General features: G+C 39.3%; 2 protein-coding genes and 1 long non-coding RNA gene across 3 annotated transcripts; 1 reads left to right on the forward strand and 2 right to left on the reverse strand.

The window, feature by feature from the left end:
• Positions 1 to 219: 219 nt before the first annotated feature.
• Positions 220 to 5,440, reverse strand: nudc (nudC nuclear distribution protein). The gene is made up of 9 exons (XM_082521387.1): positions 5,217 to 5,440; positions 4,622 to 4,699; positions 4,303 to 4,512; positions 4,124 to 4,195; positions 3,893 to 4,006; positions 2,675 to 2,869; positions 2,495 to 2,578; positions 2,272 to 2,390; positions 220 to 527 (listed from the first exon to the last, which is right to left on the reverse strand). Exons 1-9 carry the CDS (start codon positions 5,289 to 5,291, stop codon positions 476 to 478), a joined length of 999 nt encoding a protein of 332 aa, XP_082377513.1. The 5' UTR covers positions 5,292 to 5,440; the 3' UTR covers positions 220 to 475.
• Positions 5,441 to 8,785: 3,345 nt separating this feature from the next.
• On the reverse strand, positions 8,786 to 20,569 carry LOC309698205 (keratinocyte differentiation factor 1-like; the record flags this gene model as incomplete). Its single annotated transcript, XM_082520505.1, has 4 exons — positions 8,786 to 10,999; positions 18,162 to 18,248; positions 18,359 to 18,862; positions 20,497 to 20,569. The coding sequence occupies 4 exons, from the start codon at positions 20,567 to 20,569 to the stop codon at positions 10,905 to 10,907; spliced, it is 759 nt and encodes a 252-aa protein (XP_082376631.1). The 3' UTR covers positions 8,786 to 10,904.
• A 157-nt stretch (positions 20,570 to 20,726) lies between these two features.
• LOC309698729 lies at positions 20,727 to 21,724 on the forward strand. The gene is made up of 3 exons (XR_014274163.1): positions 20,727 to 21,264; positions 21,531 to 21,556; positions 21,619 to 21,724. It is a non-coding gene; the product is annotated as an uncharacterized lncRNA (long non-coding RNA).
• The last annotated feature ends 412 nt before the right edge of the window (positions 21,725 to 22,136 follow it).

Raw genomic sequence — 22,136 nt, forward strand, 5'->3', positions numbered from 1 at the left:
GCTTGTAGCGCTTGGGGTTCCGAGATGTGGTTCCGCCCCTTAAATTCAGATAAATTAGCTCCAATAATTCATGCACTGGAACTGCAGCGTTACGTTTGGCTTTTCCAAGCTCACGAGCTTCTGCAAGCTCGTGAGCGTCCAAAATCTACACAGCAGGAGGAGGAAAAGGCTTCCTGGCTTTATGATTGCACTTCTTCAGACTGATGGTTCAGAACTCAATTACATTTTAAATCCATTTATTAAAAAAAAAAAATCCAGACACATCTTTAAATATGGAAACAACATGCAAAGGAAGAACACTGCTGTTACATTTATCAAACTCTTGGATTTAAACATGAATCTATGCACTTCAGACATGCACGTCAGCACAAGCATGTCCAGCAGAGAGATGAAGGGGGAGTTGGTTGGTGCCTGATGTCAGCTCTGGTGTCATTTACATGAACCGTGAATCTAAAACCTCTGACAACAGAAAGCCTCAGCTGAATTTGGCTTTAGAGAAATCCATCTCTGGGTGCTGAGCCATGAACCTGCAGAGACAGAAGGTGTCAGAGTCAGAAACAAAGGGAAGGTGAGAAGGCGAGGTGCAGTCAGCCTGTGAAGTCAGTGAATGGGAGATTCGTTCATTTATGGATCGTGACAGTTGGTTAAACTTTCTGGGAAGGAACAGAGCACGTTACATCTGTTTTCTCACATTTCTATGAAGTGAAATTATTCTAAAAACCTTCTGTATTCCAGGCTGGTCAGAGGAAAAGCCTTTGTTTTCTGCTGCAAAGCGAATGTTTATTTTAATTCTGCTAAGAATGAAAAGCTGTACGCTTCGTCTGAGATGACACCTTCACACAACATGTTTGATTGGACAGACACAATTTGACCTTTGTGTCACTAAAGAAACTCTGAGACCAATTACCTCCACAGCGCTCCCTATGGTAGTATTGTTTAACCTTTATAAAATTAAACAAGATCCTCAGAGGCAGCTTTAACAAGCTAGAAGAGGAAGTGGGCTCCAGCAGACAGCAGAGGAGCGAAAGGGGTCATTCCCAACAAACAGTAATAAGCTGCACATGAACCACTGACTCATACAGTCATTGAAACATCAGTCTGAAGTTTGTTTGTTTCCCCCCCACTCAGGAAAATTCCTACATATAATTTTTATAAGAGGAAAATTAGCAGTACACAATCTATTTCTTTTAAGTTAATTTTAAACAGAGTAACAGGAAATTGTGTCATGTTAATTGTTACCATCCACTGTTTGCCTAAAACAAAGTTTCCATTTATTAAACCGATTGCTGTGAAATTTAAAGCTTCATATATCATTATTATTTGTGTACAAAAACAAAACTGGGTTCATGCACTCATAAATCAATGAGCTCTTTGTGGTTAATCATCATGACACAATGACAAAAATCAACACAACTGAATTCATTTTATATTCAAAATGAGCCGAAATGTGTGACAGAGCACATAAAGATCAAGCCTGGGGGCCATATTTCCATAGACAAGTATCGCCCTCTGGTGGCCATTAGAAAGATTGCAGGTTTAAGGCTTAATTTTTAAGATCCAGAAGCTAAGTCTATCTTTTATAGTGTCTGCGGCTTAAGTTTTGTTTTTCCTCTAAATACAGCAAGTGCAACTTCATGGATTGTCTCTCTCACCAGCAGAAGTAAGGCTGTGCCATTTTTTTGTGTTGGAGAGTGGAGGTGGATAAAGCTCCAAGTGCATGTTAACTTCCCTAATGTACGGATTCAAACGTGATAGACTCTTCATCTTTACCATACCACACATGGACCTGCAGCCTACTGGGATACATACTGTTTAAATATTACTGCCTCAAGAAAGACACCGTGTTACTTCAGCTCTCCATTTGTAACATTGTTTCTAGGCAATTTCACTGACTATACTTACTTATATTTTATTGCTAATTTCCAAAGTATACTACAAACTTTTTTACTCAGTGGTATCAGTTCATTTCACTACACTATCAAAACATGCCTGCAGGAGAAACATCTTTGCAATTTCACATGAAGGCAACCGATTCTTTTCCCATCTTTTTTCCAATTTTTTCGCCATCTTTAAAATGTGATTAACTTAGTTTCATGATATTTCATTTTTTATCATCTCTCCTGCAGCTTTGTTTGGATTCTTCTTTAATTTTAAAAACTGGTGCCCATTTTACCCACAGTGTGGTCAAAGTAGACGGCTCCATTATTCAGGTGTTTATTAGCGTCTACTGTAGCCTTCAGACACAAAATCTGCACCAACACTGAAACCTACTTTTTAAGAATATCTTGTTTCTTCTGCTCTTCAGATGTAGGTAGGCCCATTGATTTTTGCCTTTGGTCGTACATCATCTTCTCCACCATACCACGCGTCTCTCCATCCAGATCTGACAGCTGTTCAACAGGAAGCGCGCACAGTGAGGAAGGAGCAGAAAGATCCACACGTGTCAGTAATCTTTTAGTTCCTTCTACAATAAACAGTTCGTGTGAATGTTTACCTTTGAGTTCTCAGGACAGACTTTCTTGGTGTTAATTTCAGGATCTGTAGTGACGATCTTGCTCCACCACTCCATTTTGTTAATCTGAAATCAAAATACGATTTGACGCACTCTCTCTCTCTCTCTCTCCAGTTGACTGAGTAATTCCACAGTGTGCCACACATCTACATGTCTTCTTACCTTTTCCAAGTGGACAGTAACCACCTTGCCATCATCGATGAGCCAGGAGCTCTCCTCTACCTTCACCTCGTTGTAGAGCTGGCCATCAATAACTGGAGGATGTCCTTTCAGGCCCACCTTGATGGAGCGCCGCTGGATGTCCACCACCACATCTTTGCCCTTAATGCGGAAGTTCACGCTAAAGGGCACTGCCACCTGTGGGAGGAGTTTAATTATTAATATTTTAATTATACACGCGCACATGTGTTCTTATAAGCTTATAAAACTCTCGTCTGCACAGAAAAAAAAGAAAAGAAATTCCACTGCTCTCCAATAAAACCTTTTTCCACTCAAAACTGTCAGGCTCAACTTGAATTTTAGGCTTTTCCAATAAGTGGTAGTACCTGGTAACAAGCACTTTTTTTAGTACCTAATGAGCTGGAGTGATCTCGGTAGATCTGATAATGTGATTTCAACAGATTGCATGCCACTGATTGGCTAGTCAGTGGTACCGCACGATCACTTATGACAGTGTCGCCTTATGAAAATTAAAACTGCCCTTGAAACCCAGCAAAGAGGAATATGGCCACACAAGAAACAACACCGTGCTGTCTGAGTCACGCACCGAGCAGGAAGTATAAGATTACGTCGACGCCCTCCATTTCTGCGCTTGTGTCGCGTACAAATAATGCCCCAGAACTTTCTCGCATGTTGCTATAACAACCCCAAACACATTAGGTGGTACTCAAATGTAATGGCAATGTTAAAAGATATTTAAGACAACTTCCAGCACTTTTATTTATCCAGTATTCTGTATGCATTCTGACTCTTTCCACAACACTCTTGGCATATCTGAATAAAGCTGGAAGGAATAATAATGTAGAATTCACATAAGTGTCATGATCTTCCCCTTCTGCAAAGGCCGATGAAAAACAAATACAAATGTGTTCTGGCGCATGCTGTTTAAGGAAACACATCGCCTGAAAGAAAGAGGCGCAGGGCAATGCACAGGAAACATTAAGAGGGTTTTAATATGCATCGTATTGTGCTATCCAACTGGCAAACTCAGGCAAAGGTGACATTCGTGAGCTGTAATAACAACATTATGATGGAGCTGTTACGTATGGTGAGAATACAACTGAAAGCTGAGAGATGCTCAAAGAACCATTCAGATGTTCAGTAAACACAAGCTGAGAAGAGGTGAAGTCCAGCATGATGCTGAAACCGGAAAGAACTCACATCGACTTCAGACAGGGACTGCGTCCACTTGTAGTTGGGCAGGTCAGCTCCATTTCCTGAATTAGGCTTCAGTTTATCTTTGTCCTTCTCATCCTCTTCTCCTTCAGAGTCAGACTGAAGGAAAAGAAAATGAACATGAATAAGAGTTAATTAAACAAAACATTAAGCGCACCCCATTTTACTGCTCAGTCAACACTAAGTAATGAAGTACATGTCAAACTCCTCACTCACGCCTTTCTCTTTCTCGGCTTTGTCAGATGACATCTCTGCTGCTGCTGCTGTATTCTCTTCTTCCTTCTTTTTCTAGCATAAAAAATCCGGACATAAATTAACAGACATAACAGTTCAGAGTGTAATTGAGCGTTTCAGAGACACACTGATGACAGAAAATTTTGAAATCAGCATTTCACCTTGTCAAGCTCAGTCTGAAGCTTCTCTGCTTCCTCGTCTGTCAGCTCCTGGATTCTTGGACCGTCGTCATTCTTCTTTTTCTTCTCCTCCTCTGCAAGCTTGGCCGCTCTTTCAGCTTTCTCTCTCTTTTCTTTCTCTTGTTTCATCTGCTTCTCTTTCTGGGCCTTCAGCGCTAGCTTGCTGTGGTGAGCAAAGGCATCCTTGACGAGCTGAAGAACATAAGGGATTTCATTTAAAACTGAGGGACGGGTGGAGTTGTGTGTTTATCACTGAACTCTTGAATGTGACACGAGGTATAGATCGAACAGCAATGCTCACCTTCTCTGCTGCACCTGAATCTCCACCAGTGAAGAAATCAGTTTTGCGGCGGAGGAAGCTGAAAAATGTGTTTACTAACTGTTGATAGAAAATAGGTCAAGAATAAGTTACAAAATCCATATAACAGATTACAGCTTTGGACTTTATGTCTGAAATAAATTACTGCTTGGATGGGAGAGCCTTCCTTTTCTGTGCTGGGTGTCACTCATCCGGGACACAACGTCACGTTACTACAGTAAGAAAATTACTTGTAACGAACATTACTTTTAACAGTTTCTATCAGGACCATGGAGCATCTAATAGACATGCTCAAACAGAACTAAGTTCATTTTTTGCTAAGTTGTGCTGTCTCCTTAGTCACATGTATGCCAAATTCACCAGAACACTCCGCAGGCAGTAGCTAAGATAGCCCACGAAAGCCATGATTATTAATAACAAAATCATTTTCTAAACTTTGCAAAACAGTTTAAAACATTATTCTTTGTTCGTGTTTGTGACTGCTCATAGGCATGGTGTACATACTAGCTTACAGGCTAACCACGTTAGCGTTAGTACAATAGCTTTAGCATGTTAGCACGGCGATGCACTGCTTTACCTCTTGCACCCCTCCTTCGTGTTGCTGCGCCATAACAAGCAACATGCCGTCATATTTTTCTTCATCTTCACCCATGCTGACTGACTGAGAAACGGAATCAGGACCGGCGCAAAAATCAAGCAAAGCAAGTTCTGTTAGAAAGAAAGCAAAGCTGTTCTGTGAGAGTCACGCTGAACACTTCCTGGAAACAACCCCCTTCTTGCTCTTGTTTCGACCAATTGGAGCAATACACTGTTACTGATAGCTAAAACACCCAATAAATGGAAGGCGCTGTTTTAGGGCGGGACTCGGGCTTATTTGAAGAATAAGAATATTCTAGAGAAGAGAACGGAGCCATGATTGAAACTTTAAATTTATGCAGTTGAATGCTAATCGTCATGTTCATTCAACATATTGGATTAAAAATAATAATAAAATCTAGCCTGCTGCCGTGTTATAGCGGATAGATAGAAATAATAGGTGCAATTTGCTGGAAAATGGAGGTTTAAGCAGGTACTTGTTCTTCTTTTTTTAAAAACAATCACAGACATAAACAAGTATGAAATATCCCATAAAAAGCAAGATGAAAATATAAAAAGTTAAATTTCTAACCTTAGTTGTTAAGACAAAGTTACACTGTGATTTTGGTTATGCAACCTGTTCTATGATAAAGAACCACCTCATCACTAACATTCCATAAACGCTATTATTTTTCTGGACAGTGTAGTTAATAATCCAGCCATCCATACACCCATTTACTTTCTTCCACTTATTCTTGGCTGGGTCATGAGGGCAAAAGCCTGAGCAGAGAAGCCCAGATTTCCCTCTCCGGGGCCACCCCCTCCACCTTATCCAGGGGCATTCCCAGGCGAGCTGAAAAAATAATCTCTCTAGGGTGTCTTGGGTCTACTGGGGCCTGCTCCTGGTAGGATATGCTTGCCTGTAACACTACCCAGGCACCCTTGGCACACTGGAGTATCAGCTCTACTGTGAAGCCTGCTTGAATAACCAAACTCCTTATCCTATCTCTAAGGAAGAAGTCAGACAACTTTTTAAGAAAGCTTACTTGTGTCACTTGTATCTGCGATCTCATTCTTTCTGTCACTACCCAAAGCTTGTAATCTTAGGTAAGAGTAGGGATGTAGATCCCCTGTTAATCAACAGCTTTGCCTGTTGCCTTATCACAACAGATCAGTTTACATCACTGCACCTGCACTACTCATCTTACTCATGAAAAAGATCCTGATATACTTAAACCCCTCCACTTGGGGCAGAATCTTGTCCCTCACCTGGAGTGGGCACTCCACCCTTTTCCAGCTGAGGAGAATGGCAAACTTGCCCCCAGTGATGGATCAATCATCCCGCTCGACTTTACTTCCTCTACAGAAAATGTGTAAATGGTATTAAGGAGGTCCTTAATACCTATATCAGTTGAAGTCGGCACCACTCCACTTGCATTATTCACATGTGAGCAGAGTAATGATTTCCCCTCCTGAATGTTTGTCAGAATCACTTCACCGCAGACTGAAAGTCTTTTTCCATGGCCTCACTGAACTCCTTCCACACGGCGTCAAGGTGTGGTTAGCTCACTAATGCGTTGACGCCGTGCAGCCCCACGCATGGGCCGATCTGCGTTAATCGCTAACGGAGATTTGCCACGTTAATGCGGTTATGATGTTAACGTCATTTTAACGAGATTAATGCTGACAGCACTAGTGTAGACACAGCAGTGGTTTCCAATAGTGGTTCATCTCTTAAATGCCTTTTTCTATGCTAGAATGATTCATAGGTTAGCCTTAAGTAACTTAACAAAAACAAAACAAACAAACAAAGAAACAAAAAAAACCCACTGAATGAAACAATGAAAAACTAGAACTATAGCTCAGGACCACTTTAAAAGTTTGCAGCAAAGGCTGGCATAGCAAAAACAGCATCAGTAGTGCTAAGATAGGTCAATATAATATAATATAATATAATATAATATAATATAATATAATATATTTATAGGCTCATGTGATTATTGGTTGAATAATTTTATGAATTCCCCTCTTGTATATTCAGTAGCTTTTCAATACATATAGAAGAACATAGCACATAGCCGACAGTGCATACTGTCATTTTGTCTTGTTTCAGTGTTTTCCATAGGTTTTCTTTTTTCTGTAGGTAAGCACCATACAGCACACCTCATCTTCAAAGTATAGTAGGTAGCTAAAAAGTGGTGCATAGACTACATAACGGTGTCTTGGCAGCGATAATTTCGCCTTAATGGAGACATAAGTCCAGACATACTTGACAGCTAATGAGGTTGATCCCCGGTTGTTTGCTTCATATTGCTAGGTGACTGTGATCTCAAGAGCAATCCATTATTTGAAGACAACAGAGGAGGAAATGTTACAGATGGGGGAGTAGGACCACAGCACATTAGATTCAAAATATAGAGTGTGCCTATTCCCGTTAATCATAGCTTTTAGCATAGTCAGATGTCACATTTAATGTTAAATGCACATATCCTATTAGACACTATTTGTTTTGTTTTCTGTCTTTTCACTACCTAAGCAATTACCTGGTTGCCAAGAAGGGGGCTCTTGGCAACCATGTGTACTCACCTTCCCCTAGCTGTGCTTACATCACTCCTTCCTTTCGTAAGTTAGCTGTGTTTTCCTGTCAATTTCTTGTATGAAATTGTTATTATTTTTAGTTTCTCTCTACTTTGATTTTCTTGTGTCTGATATCTGTTAGATCTGTTTTATGTTGCTCCCTTTTGGATTTATTTGATATGATTAGTGAACATCTGTGCATGATCTTAGGGCTTAAAGATACAGTGTGTAAAATACCACTGCTAGATGTCAGTAGGTTGCAGATTGCAGTCAAGTGAATTTTAACTTCTTACCCTTCGCAATGTAAGTGCATAATCCTTGCTACAGTGTAGGGGAAACAACTGCTGTTCATCTGTGGTCAGCGTAGGCTGTCTGTCTGCTGTTTACCTCAGCTGTCAGTATGCTGACTGTCCACACCTATTTATTGTGGTGGAGGCTGTAAAACATTCTGAAAGGAATCTAAAAGGAGTTGATGAGTCAGTGAAGCTCATTTCTGTCTGATGACAGCGATACAAGCAATGTTACTTTTGCTGCTATTCACTGGCGTTACTGAGACTTTCTCTGAAGTGGATATAACATTAATGTACACTTAATGAATAAACTCTCATAATATGTGTAAATGTTATCAAACTGTTAACTTGAGGGAAAGTGTGATTTTTAGGACACTCGAGCCTAACATTAGGTGGCATAGTGTTAGCTTATAACCAGCTGTGGTTATTGTTTAGACAACCTTTTTATTAGCTGTCTGGAGATGGGAGTGTCACATGCCTAAATGAGTTGGCAAGAAGTTTTATTACCTGCGCCAATATCAGGATAATGCATGTTTTCATGTGCTGGTGCCCTGACTTTAGTTCTGGAGATGAGGCTTGAGGTAAGGATTAAGAGGATGAGGTTGAAATGAGGAAGGAAAGAGAGCAGTGGTGGAGAAGGAAAAAGACCTAAAGAGAAAGAGATGATGAAAATATACACGCACAAATGTTAAAGGGTCATACGGAGTTTTAAAGCGTTATTTGTGATCTTTAGATTACAAGTAACTTATGGCATAGTACTCATGTGGCTGGTGTCTAGTTACATAAAACGCGATTAGATGGAAATGCTAAGTCTCATCCACGGTTTTTATGAGGGTGGTGAACAATTTGTTGGAAGACATAATTATACACTAATCATTGTATATTTATGAGTACAACATTTTTTTTTCTACGAAATAAGCAAATCTTGTAAGCAATACAAAAATGTTACATTTATTAAGAGAGCTGCTTTTTGTCCACAAAGACTGTTCCTGAATGTAGTGTTCATCCAAGTGTCACGAAAATCACAAAAAATAAACCCATTATTACTGTCAATGGCTGCTTATGTCAATATTATACTTAAACAAATAAACAACAAATGTGAAAACACATGATCTTATTCTTAGCTAGGATTATGCAGGAACTCCAGCAGAAAAAGAAAGAGAGGAAATACTGTCAAAAATAATGCACGCTCTGACTCCCTCATGTGGCCATACTCTCAGTGACAAACAAAACGTCTGTTTTTGTTCCACTTCATAATCTTTATTGGTTTAAAAAAAGCCACATCTGATATCAGAGATTAGTTCCTGATACAACATATTTCTGCTGAAAAAAAAGAAAAACAAAGAGAAACACCTAAACATTCGATCTGCTACAGCTATAATGTGTCATTAGCAACAAAATGCAAAAGACTTCACCAAACAATTCAACCCTTTCAGTAAAGTAAGAAGTATAGTTCGATAGATATAGTCAGCAATTCATTACTTCTTTTAAATTTTGGTCTTCGTGGTCCAAACCAGAACAAGTTTCCCATCATTCCGTTCTAACCATGCTGGGGTTGGGCACTACAAAAACCTCAAGTATTCTGGAAGATTTTACAGAAAGATTACAAAAAAACTTTATTCTTTACACATGTAAGTAAAACAGATCGTGGGTGACGCATTGCAGAATACGTGAACTAGTTTACCATTTGTATTACGTTACTACAGTTATGTTCCTTAACAACTGTAACCATAAACTGATAATGCTAAAGGGCAAAAAAAAAAAATGGATTGAGTGACTCAGCTGGGAAAATCCCCGTCAGGACCCGAGGGTAAATACAGCAAGTACATTTGTTGTCATGAAAACACACCTTCACTTCATGAGTCAGCTTGAGATAAACATCGCTAATAAGTTACAGCGCACGATACAACCTACAGTGTCGCTGCAGATCACGCTGGCTCACATAATATTTGAGAATTGAAAGCAAACGGTAAAACAGTCACAATCAAAATGTATCCAGCACACAGTTAAGATACGAGCTTAAGAGTTATCAGCTTTGTATGAACTTCATGTTTTGAAACAAATAATAAACTGATTTGAAAAAACACATTCCATGTTGTCTGAATATTAACTAATGATATGAAATATTTAAAAAAACAACACCTGAAGGCTTTTTTTGCAGCCTTCAACTTGTATTTCCAATTGGACGTAACGAAACACAATACAATTACAATGAAAACTCTACTTTTCCTCTACATAGAAAGTATGCAGTGACACCAACCAGGTGCTTCACTTAGAAAATTATTCAAATTCCGGAAACTATCAGAACTTTATGTAGACTCATTAACTAAATATTTGCGACACAGCCACAAAACTGAAAGCAAACACATACTCATCAAATCAACAATAATGAAGGCATTTGAAATGTGCAAAACAACAGAAACAACACCAACGACAAACTTTAAATCTAAGAGTAAAATCAGAGCAAGCTCTTAGGATCCTAACTCCTTCAAGGACGAGGGGACGGTTATACAACATGTATGATACAACACCTAAGAGCTGCTGATGACGTCTGCCTGCAGGACAAGCTCCCCATTAAGCAATCCTTCAAACACAAACATAACATTTATGAACCAGAAATATCTACACACAGAGCCCTGAGTTCACTGAAGTCCTTCAGACAATGTGAAATTTCACATTTTCCTTTTGCCACAGCAAAGCCACGGTCTCTGCAAACAGCTTGGCTCAGCCAGGCACTCGTGTGCAAGTAGGGTCTCCTTTCGAGGTCCCGTATGTCACCTTTTGGACACAGTTTGACAAATAAAAAAAATGTGGTGAGTGAATCATGTTCTCACATAGGTGCGGATCAGCGGGACACCTGAAGAATTTGTCTCTGTGTGTGAAGTGGAGTATGATGTCGGGGAACTAGAAGTGTGACCTGCAAGAACACAGAAAGAAAAGCTATCATGAGCATGAACATGCAAACGTGGCAGACTCATTTTGCTTCCTTGCATATCATACAGACAATACACATAATGTTTGTGTGGCAGTAAGAGTAAAGTCACCAAAGCTGATACTTTCAATACCGATCCAAGCAAACAACAGTACTTGTTTTTTGACACACAAGAGTAAAGTTCGCTGTGTGGTTTCCTGTTGTTTGTTTTGCTTCACATACAAATGGAAGAGGATGCACTTAAACCAGTGTACGGGTTATGCAAAACACAAACCTGACTATGTTTCATACTGTTCCACTCATCTACAGGCAGCACTCACACTGCAGGGAAGGACACAATCAAATAACAACACTGGCAACCACCAGTGCTACCCTTCAGCTTCCTAGTAGACATACCAGTTTCAAAATGCTACGTCACCTTGTTTGTGAGTTATTGCATTCGCAAGGTTTTCAGAAAATTGGACCTCCGACCTTGAGCTCAAGGTTGCTGAGATTCAAACTCATCCAAGATTTTTAATAGATGCACCTATTGTATCAATTTGAAGGTCCTACATCGCTTGTTTTCAGGTTATTGCATTCACGAACGTAGGTGTCCACGCCACCTGCTCACCCAGAGCGGTGCCTTTCACAGGTTAAAGACCACTTGCTGTTAAAGGTCTTAATAACTGCTTAGTTTTGTAGATTGTTGTTAGTTCCTTTTCTCATTTCTCAGATCAGGTGTGAATCACCATCTACTTAGAAACATGAGTTCTTGGTGTCAAAAGGCCTGTGTTCACTTTATGGCTATAGAAATCTCTAAAATTTCACAGAAGTCATATTTTCAATAAACTACTCTGCTACTGTTGGTGTAGTGGTGTAAGCTTTCTACACAGGAGTGGAAATATATGTATGTGAATGTTTCAATATCTCAGCAAGTGCTACTACTGCTTAGTTCCACATGTGACGGTGTCGGACCCTTCCATGGTTCTGTCATCTGTACATTGTAACGCACTTTTGTTAAAATTTTGTTGAAATTTTTAGATGGATGGTCCTTTAAAAATTTCGACCGTGGTTCAGGGGGTTGGGAAGCTCATCTTGTAACCGGAAGGTTGCCGGTTCGATCCCCAGCTCTGTCTGTCCTGGTCGTTGTGTTCTTGGGCAAGACACTTCACCTACTGCCTACTGGTGGTGGCCAGAGGGGCCGATGGCGCGATATGGCAGGCGTGCTTCTGTCAGTCTGCCCCAGGGCAGCTGTGGCTACAACCACCAGTGTGTGAATGTGAGAGTGAATGAAAAGCGCTATATAAATGCAATCCATTATTATTATTAAATGTGAACCTCTTCCAAATGTTCTTGAACTGTGTTTCTTACCTACTTAATACTTGTATGTATATTTTTTTATATAAAAGATGAAAATTGCTTGCTATTGTTATACAGATAAGCATAACTTCATGATATGTTTTGTAGTTTTGCTTCCGGCTCAAACAACCAAGATATGATTGAAGTGCAAACTTTCAGTTTTAATTCAAAAGGTTTAACAGAAGTGCTGAATTAACAGTTCAGAATTTACAGCTATTTTTATAGGACCTCATTTTTAGAAGCATGAAAATAACTGCAATTGACTAACAGTCAGTTTCATCCTCATGTGAAGCCTGTTTTCTTGTTGTTTCATGATCAATCACACAGATAAAAGACTGGATCTTTTTCACTGGATCTGTCAATATGACATCCAAAGAGCTTCGGAAGACCACAGAATATATGTGATTTCAGAACAAGTAACCAAGTCAAAAACACTCAAGGTCTTACAAACGAGAGATGTCTTCATGAATGGAAATGCAGATAATTTACAATAAGGTGCAAACCACTGGTTACATTCAAGAACAGAAGTGCTAATTAGACATTAAAAACCTAATAAAAATTAAAAAAAGGACAGACGAAACCAAGATTAACTTGCACCAGAATGATGAGGAAAGTATTAAAAAGGAGAGAATCGACTCATGATCTAGTGATCCAAGGTATACCACATTATCTAACATTGTGGAGGCAACATTTTGCCATTGCCATGAATGGCTGCCAGTGGAACCAGAGTTTATTGATGATGTGAGTACTGATAGAAGTAGCAGGACGAATTCTTAATTGTACAGGGCTATGCTCTCTGCGCAGATTCAAATTCTGCAAAACATACACATACTCTGTGTTGCTTAATAAACTTTATTTAAATGTTTCAGATGAAGCCAGCTAAAAGATCTAAAAAAACAAAAACAAAACAACACATCATGCCACGATCTGAAGTTACTTTAAGAACAGATAAGAAACACAGTCATGGACATTTATCATCTATCAGTCTGGAAAGGGTGACAAAGGCCTTTTTAAGACTTTGATACTCCAAGTTCCACAAAAGGAGAAAAATTGCAAAAGTGGTGATCCTTCCCAGGAGTGGCCAGCCAATCAAAATTACTCCAAGATTGCACCGATGACTCACAAAAGAAAAAAGTTTAAAAAACTGAAAGTCAGTGTTCATGATTCCACAATATAAAAAAGAGAAAGGACATCAAGTTTTGGTCTGCAGACTGAAAAGAACACAAAGGCTTGTTTCACATTTACTAAAAAAAATATCCCGATGATCCCTAAGACCACCACCAGGCCCTGGCTAGGTGGTGGAATCGAACTCAGGCCCTTCTTGCTGTGAGGCAACAGTGCTAATAACCGTGCTACACCTTTTAAACCAAAATCTGTTAAAACCAGCGCCGCTCAACAAAAAGTAGACCATGACTACAGAAGAGCTGTACAACATATCATGATCAGACCCTTATTTAAAGTCAAAATATATTTTTGTGCAATTTTTCCAACATTACTATTATTAAGAATTAATTTGTAAAACACAATGGAGGCTCTGTCATGGTATGGGACTGCATTTAAGCCTGTGGTGCTAAGAATTTTATCAAAATTGTAGGAATTATGAACACTTAAAAGTACCTAAGATACCGCCATGTAAAACCATCTGAAAATCATCTAACAGGTCATGACTTTATTTTTTTTTTTAGCACACCAACAATCACAAACCCACTGCTAATGCAGTAAAAGCATTAATGGAGTCACTGTCAGTCATGGATTGGCCTCCTCAGAATTCAACATTATTAAAGCAGCGTGAGATCAAGTTGATAAGAAAAAATTGAATAACAGGCAGCAAACATCCAAATATGAGCTTTGGAATGTTTTTCAAGAATCCTGTAGATTAAAAATGACAAGAACAGAGTTTAGGCTGTTTTAAAGAATAAAGACAGTCATTCCAAACTTGTTAGAAGGGTACACTCTGCTTTTGCTTTCCATAGGGTATTTGCATTTACCCATGTTTCAATAAATCGCTGCACCTATTTTCCTCAAAAATATAAAGAAATATGAGAAAAGCTAAAGCAGTGCTACACAGTACTGCAGTTCAGATTTTAATTATTTTTAACTGTGTTTTAATTGTTTTTAAATATTCTTTTGTAAGTATAAGTGACATGATGCATCATAAACCGCTTTTCGGGGCATTCATACGGTAATTTAAATCCCATACATCAAACAGGAACTTTTGGCTGTAACGAACCAAGTTGGTTGAAATGTTTGTTGTGAGTTTACCATGATTATAAGTTAGTTATTTGTTATCAGTTATTAGCTAGTTATTTGAATTAAAGGAAATTAAGGGAATCACAATCACAATCTGCTGCAAATCTCATTCCACCTAATCAATGTACAGCACAAAGCTACTGTATTATGTGCAATTTTATCTTCTTTGTAAGAAAAAAACAAGACTATTAAAATACTGAAATAAGTTCAGTCCAGAACCACTTTTGCCATTTATCTCCATTCACTCCAATCAGTTCATAGTGGATAGTCTGAGCCAATAGCGTGAACCCCTTGTTGGTAAACTGTGGTCATTTTGGGCAAAAGATTATTAGAACTCTTTAGGATCCATATTATTTTATGTTCTCATCACACTCATTGCTGATGCCAGCAAATTTGCCACTCTGGCTAGAGCTACAAAAAACAAACAAGCATAGGTGGAGTAATGTTTATCAATGGCAGCCATCTGGAAATGTTTCCAACAGCCCAGCACCAAACACAAACAGTTCCACAATATGTAGTACAGCGGCTATATTTTCAAGGATACAAATATGCAATAAGCTCACTCTCAAAGATGGAAAGAATGGTAAGAAAGAGAAGACAGGAGAGGAATATAAGGGAACATTTTCAAAGTGCTCAGTGACATCTAATAAATCTGAAATGTAATGTTTAGGTACGGTTCTGAAGTATGCTGGAGTTTTAAAATTAGATATTGGATCAAACATGATGTATAGCTGTAGCATACATTTTTATTATAAGGCTGGATGAAAATATAGACCGTTCAGTGCAGTTCAGTGCAGGCTAAAGTAGCTAGTTTGCAGTGTTGTGGTAAAGTTTACAGTAATGCATGTTGTACTGGTGCAGGGCAAGCTATGGTTTTGATGGTCAATGTTACACCAAGCCAAGTGAAACTGTGCTTATCTCTTTAAGCTTATCTGTGCGATTATGTTACTGAATTCAGTTAACACTACAGAGAGCAATAAAGCTTAGAGCTTACAGCACAGCTCAGGTGATCACAGCCTGTATGCAAAAAGAACAAATCTACTGTAGCTTACAAAACAAATTTTTACACGTCTTCTTTCTAGTGAATTCCCCCCATGCTTCATTTTTACACTGTACCCCGCACGTAGAATCTCACATTAACCCATGAATAAAGCAATTAGTACAACTTTGATACAATTTAGGATGTTTTATTTAGATATTGACTATGTGCACGTTAGCATATGCTACTTCCGGTGTAGAAACTCCTGTGGGGAGCTTTGTTTCCGGTGTCTTATTCGCGCCTGGTTTACGGTCCAAAACAAGTTAAGCAAATGAATGAATCAAGCGGCGATTTACATTTCTATAGATGTCTTGGGCATTTACCCAATATATCTGTAAATGATGTTCATCGACTTGTCGATATTTTTTCCCCGCGGCTCAGGGCAAAAGAGAAAATGGATTCAAATGTTATATTTCTCAGCTGTCCCTCGTTTATCGCGGGTGTTATGTTCTAAAAATAACCAGCGATAGGTGAAATCAAGTAGCCAATTTTATTTTTTGACGGTGCAAAACGTTTCGTGGACATCCAGTACTGCACTTCAGAGTCACACTGCTAGCGATCGATGCAGTGATTCTGTACTGTACAGGAGAGACGTCACGGAGGAGATCGTCTGCAGCGATCAGGACGCAGGACACAATGCGACGTAAAAAAAATAAGCATGCAAACTTGCACTAAAAAATCTGCGAAACAGCGAGGTGAAAGGTGAACCGCGTTACAGCGAGGGACCACTGTAATTTTTAAGGTAAGTCACAACATACCCTTCGTACATACTAATGTATAGAAACCCTTACCAGCAATCATTCATTTTTTGTGTGGCTTTTTTCACAGTTTGTTAACATGCTGTGTAGGTGTGTACTTGACTAGCTGATATCGACATAACGGGAAACATCTGGTTTGACTATTGTTCACCTGTAGTTTGAATGCTGAACATTTGCCTGTTTACATCATAATAACTGTCACTATACAAAGATGTGCTTCTGAATGTGGACGATGTGTCTTCTGCTGCAGTGATGCAGTTCTGCTTGTGTTGAGTGATGTAAACAACTGATCGATCTAAATGCTTTAAACGTCAAAATTGATCATTAGATTTTTTATGATACAACAGCGGTGAGTGTTCCCACCTTCTCCTCTTTGTAACTTAACGCGATCTTTCCGTTTTTGAGTTTTGGACATGATTTTGGAGTATATCTTCGCAGTAGCGATTGACCGCAAAGTAAAGCTACCGGAAATGTACAACCCCACATCCGGTCTCAAAGCAGGAAGTGAGCATTTTCTCGTGCACAGGGTCAATTGTAATTCCCACTGATTCCCTTTTATTTGATTTGTGATAACAAACTTAATTACATATGAATTAGGTCGTGAAAAAAAGAGAATGAAAGGAAACAAAGGTGTGAGAAAATGTCAATCTTAGTTTTGCCAATTGCTAAATGCTTTTAGAAAAAAAAACCCCAAAAAACAACGTATTCCTTAGTCTTCGTAAATATTTAACTTAGTGCTAACCTATTTCTAAACAAATCTTTTCTATTGCCTGAACTCAGTTATCAGTTAATGACAAAAACACATAATTGTGAAAGACAGATCATGAAAAACATTGATTAGTCAAAAATCACAAATGTTAGCTTTCTTTTTTTTGGTTATCTAAATAATCCAACCACACTGCCAGTGTAATTTATGTTTGGTAGCTTGTAGTTTGATATGATTTGTTTTTAAATTTACTTCAGTCATAAAGTGCACAGATGAACTGTTAGTGTGAAGCAGTGGTTCTCAAACCTGTTCTGGCATGTCCTGCTTCAAAACATTCATGCCCCAATAACATTTTTTTATGAATCATTAACAATAAAAACGGTTCAAAATGAATTGTAAAATCACTTAAATACTGACCTAATTTCACTTCATACTGTTTACCTAGCTGTCAGTGCCCCACCTGCAGGGGCTCCACGCTCACTGAAATTGAGTGAAGCAACTCAATAGAAATGACGCAACTGCTCCAAAAGCTACTTTTTGACTGGTGCAAAACAGCAGATGTCTGTTCCTGACTTACTGAGAGATGAAACTGCACAGCTGCTCACACATATGTGACAAAGTGTGACTGTAACATTCACTGATGCACATTATTTTTTTAATCCATAAAGGCTCTAAAACAGAAAAGTTACAGAAAGTATAAATGTAAAGAAAACTTGAATGGTTGAATTGAATCCTGTGCCCCTCCCACATCCCACTTCTAGTATATAGTAAGTAGTACATAGAAGAGCCTTAGCAGGCCTCATCTATGTAACCTCATGGTGACTGAAGCATCTATAATCAGTCTTGAAAATGAATAAACCACTCTGAATGTTATGTAACACCATGACTGCAATGTCTGTCAGCAGAGTGGCAGATTTTACTTGCAGTTTCTATTTACTGGCACTGAATGGCTTATATCGTCTATTGTACAGTGAAGCTAGTCTAATAAATTGACTTTATCAGAATAGCTCGTTTAGGACAGACTTTCAACAAAGCAGAATAGTGCAGATTTCTTACCTCCATTGTTCCTCCAAATCTCCCTGGCACACTGATCAGAGGAGGTCAAATCTGATATTTGGATATTGGGATTTGATTTGTAGTCATCTTAGATAAACAGAGAAAAATGAGATTGTTACTTGATGGCACTGAAGCATTTCCTAGATGCCGGCAGGAACACAGATATTTCTGTAGTAAAGGAGTCGGTCAGGACTTACTGTTGTTGCTCAATGAAAAGGACTCGCTCTCCCTCATCGTCTCGTTTCCGCTGTCCGACAGTGTCCTCTCATTCCTGGAGATGTGCGGCCTCTTCTTCGTACTCTTCCGAGTGCTAATGCGGATGATTCCACGCACTAGCCGACACTCGGCCTCCTGCTCATCCATTTTATGTTCCTCAGCCAGTGAGTTGATGAGCTGGTTGATGGCCTTGCTCTTTTTCAGGAACACCGAGTCTGAGGTGCACCGGGCCAGTTCTTCAATCTGATATTCAGAGTAGAGCTCCAGCAGCTTCTTAGTAATCAGGGAGTCCACATTCTCCTCCCCATCCTCCCAGTCATCAATCCTTATAGACTCATGCAGGGACTGGTGGCTTGGCAGTGTCTGAACACCAGGAGGTGGCACGTATGGCAAAGTGGAAAGATTGGTTTTAGCACCTAAATACTCTATTGGGCTGTCCACTTTGACTCCAGCAATGTGGATATTGTTTAGATAAATGTTATCAGCTGTGTAGAGATGATGGTGTCACATGTTTAATCAGCTGACAATAAGTTTTTGCTGTGCCAATATCAGGATATTGCATGTTTTCATGTGCCAGAGCCCTGACTTTCAGTTCTGGAGATGAGGCTTGAGGTAAGGATTAAGAGGATAAGGTAGAAAAGAGAGCAGTGGTGTAGAGGAGAAAGATTTAAAGAGAAAGAGACGACGAAAATATACATGCACAAATGTTAAAGGGTCATACAGAGTTGTAAAGTGATATTTATGATCTTTAAATGAAAAGTAACTTATGGCATAGTACTTGTGTGGCTGGTGTTTAATTACATAAACGTAATTAGATGGAAAGGCAAAGTCCATCTCCTCCACTGATTTGAAGATGGCAGTGAACCAGTCAGCTTTCACAAACTGGAGGCCATTCCTATATATTTCTAAATCATCAATTTGTTGGAAGACATAATTATACACTAATCATTGTATATTTATGAGTACAACATTTTTTTTTTACAAAATAACCTAACCTTGTAAGCAAGGGCGTAGATTTGGTTTTGGCATTGGTGGGGACGGATGATTCAACCACCAAACCCTGCCCTGTTTCTTTTTTTTTCCTTTTTGTTTTTGCAGGAGAAACATACTGGCCTACATATGCTATTCTACATGCTTTAAAACCATTTAAAACTACAATTCATAATTTTATATGTGAATTATATAATGTTAAATTACTTAAGTATTTTAGGCTTTAGTTTACTTCAGCCATATTCCATATGAATCAGGTATCATACAAAAATAAAAATAGATTCATGACAATAAAAGAATATGACTTTAAGGACTTAACAACATTACTTCAGTTACACTAACATCTCTGATACATTAGCACTAAGGAAACACTGAATGACCTGGTGGTTTTTGTCCATAAAACTACTCACAGCCAGTCAGGCTCGTGAACCCACTTGTCAGTGTGCACACCCAAAGCAGAAGCCCAGACAAACGGCAAAACAGTACGGCTGTCCCAAGTGTATTGAAAGCGGGGCTACTTCATGCACTCATTGTTTTATCTGTGGGGAGACAGGTCACAGGGCAGTGGGATGTCTCAAATGAAGCCAACCCAGAAGCTCTAGTTGGCCTCCTGCTGATACACACACTCCCAGAACCAGTGGACAGCCAGACCCAAAATCACGAGGTATGTGCTCAGAAGAGTTTGCTCATGTCAGAAGTAGTTGGGCAACCCTTCCAACGAAAAATGCAGACACAGGGGCAAGTGAGAGAGTGGCACAGCTTGTGGGAAAAAAATGTAAAATCAAGTGTTACATTCATAGCTTTGCAGTGGAATGTTTATTGGACACGGGTGCACAAGTGAGTCTCATTGATCGCCAGTGGGCAAAAACCTACCTCTCTGACAACAAACTCCGGCCACTGACAGAACTTATTGGAGATAAGGCTCTTAGTGTGCTTGGTGTTAATGGCCAGCCATTACCCTACGACGGCTGGGTGGGCGTGATGGTGAGTCTCCCAGAGAATAGTGACCCAAACTTGACTGTACAAGTCCCCTTTTTAGTAAGCAGTGTGCCCATAGACTGCCCCCTGATTGGTTTCAATGTAATTGAACAGCTGATACTGGGGCCAAATGCTAGTACAAACCTCATACCCACCATTGTGAGCCTCCTGCGCAGCGCAATGAACCTCCAGGATGACACAGCGACGGCACTGGTCAACTTCATCCAGACCAAGCTTACCAGTGATAACGTGGTCAGCCAGAGTGTCCTGAAAGTGGGCCTGTATGATGTAGTAATTCCAGCTGGTGAAGTTAAAAAAAAAATAAAAATAAATAAAAATAAATAAATCCTGTAAAATAGTCAGATGTCTATTTGTAACGGGTGTATTAAAAAATAATTTATATTTCACCAAAGATCCATCCTGCAGTGTTATCTCGCTTTGTCAGTATTGGTTATGTATATGTGTTTATTTATATATGTTTATTTTCTGTATTTATATTTTGGGAGCTTTTATTTTGTTTGTGTGACCTTTGACTTCCCATGAAGTCACTTCCTGTAGCTGCGCGCTATTTTCCTCAGTCGCCTAGAGGCCCCGCTGAGGAGAGGTGAGCGTACGCTAGTGTTCTCAGTTACAGAGCAAATAAACACAGTTAAAGTAACTAAAAGTAATTCAAACACTGCTCGTTCCCTTTGTGCATTTTGTCTCATAGTTCTGTTAGATATTTTAGTGTGAATTATTGTTTCTCTGTCGAGTACAGCACTTTATTGTAACATGCTAGTTAGCATGTCTCAGATGAGAGCATAGGAGCATGCACGTGGCTTCTCATGTGGTCCGCTATCCTTCTCTCTCCCTTGAAGGTGTTCATGCAGAAGTCCAGTAAAGTGAAGTTGCTGTACTGTTTTGTTTTTATTTTAAACAGGTATGTGAGCTCCCTCTTTTATTTTTGTGTCATGTGAACTGGTTATATCTTCTGTTTGTTTGTGATTCATGTTCACTGTTTCAACTTACTGTAAATATGTAAAATTGCCACTGGTAAATGAAGTCTCCCTAAAGTATAATTTTGTTGATGAGGTAATTGTCACTATATGTTCACGATGTAGTGCATTTTTGTTTGTTATATATGAATATAAATACATTTTAGCAGTATTATTTGGTAATTGGATTTGTTGTAATGTTGCACCTCAGTCGCCTAGAGGCCCCGCTGAGGAGAGGTGTCCATGCAGAAGTCCAGTAAAGTGAAGTTGCTGTACTGTTTTGTTTTTATTTTAAACAGTTCTGGGAGAATAAATCCACCCAGCTGGCAAAGTGAGAGCTGACTCCTCTGGTCATTCGCACAACACAACGCAGAGAACTAACGGCAATAAGAGTTTAAGGCCAGACCGGCTACATATTCATATTAATGTACAGAATTCACCTGCTTGCTGCTACTACTGCACATTCACCCAGTGTATATACTATATATATATATATAATGTTCCTCCTCTACACCCCCCCCCCCCCCCCCCAATTTTTGCACATGTCGAGGAGCGTGTCAGGCTACATTTCACTGTGTGTTATACTTGTATAACTATGCATGTGACAAATAAAGAACCTTGAACCTTGAAACCTTGAAGTATGTTAAGTGTAAAGTCTCCTCTACAGTTGACAGGTCCAACCCTCTTGTGCTCTTTGAGCCAACTGAGAGCAACCCACAACTGCAACAGCTTGATGTTGGCAACAGCCTCCTCACAGTTTGTGATGCCAGAGTCCCATATGTCAAAGTACCTATTGGCAACCACACTAAGCATGATG

This window comes from Aulonocara stuartgranti (assembly GCF_965226115.1).
Source record: "Aulonocara stuartgranti genome assembly, chromosome: 22".
Classification (NCBI taxonomy): domain Eukaryota; kingdom Metazoa; phylum Chordata; class Actinopteri; order Cichliformes; family Cichlidae; genus Aulonocara; species Aulonocara stuartgranti.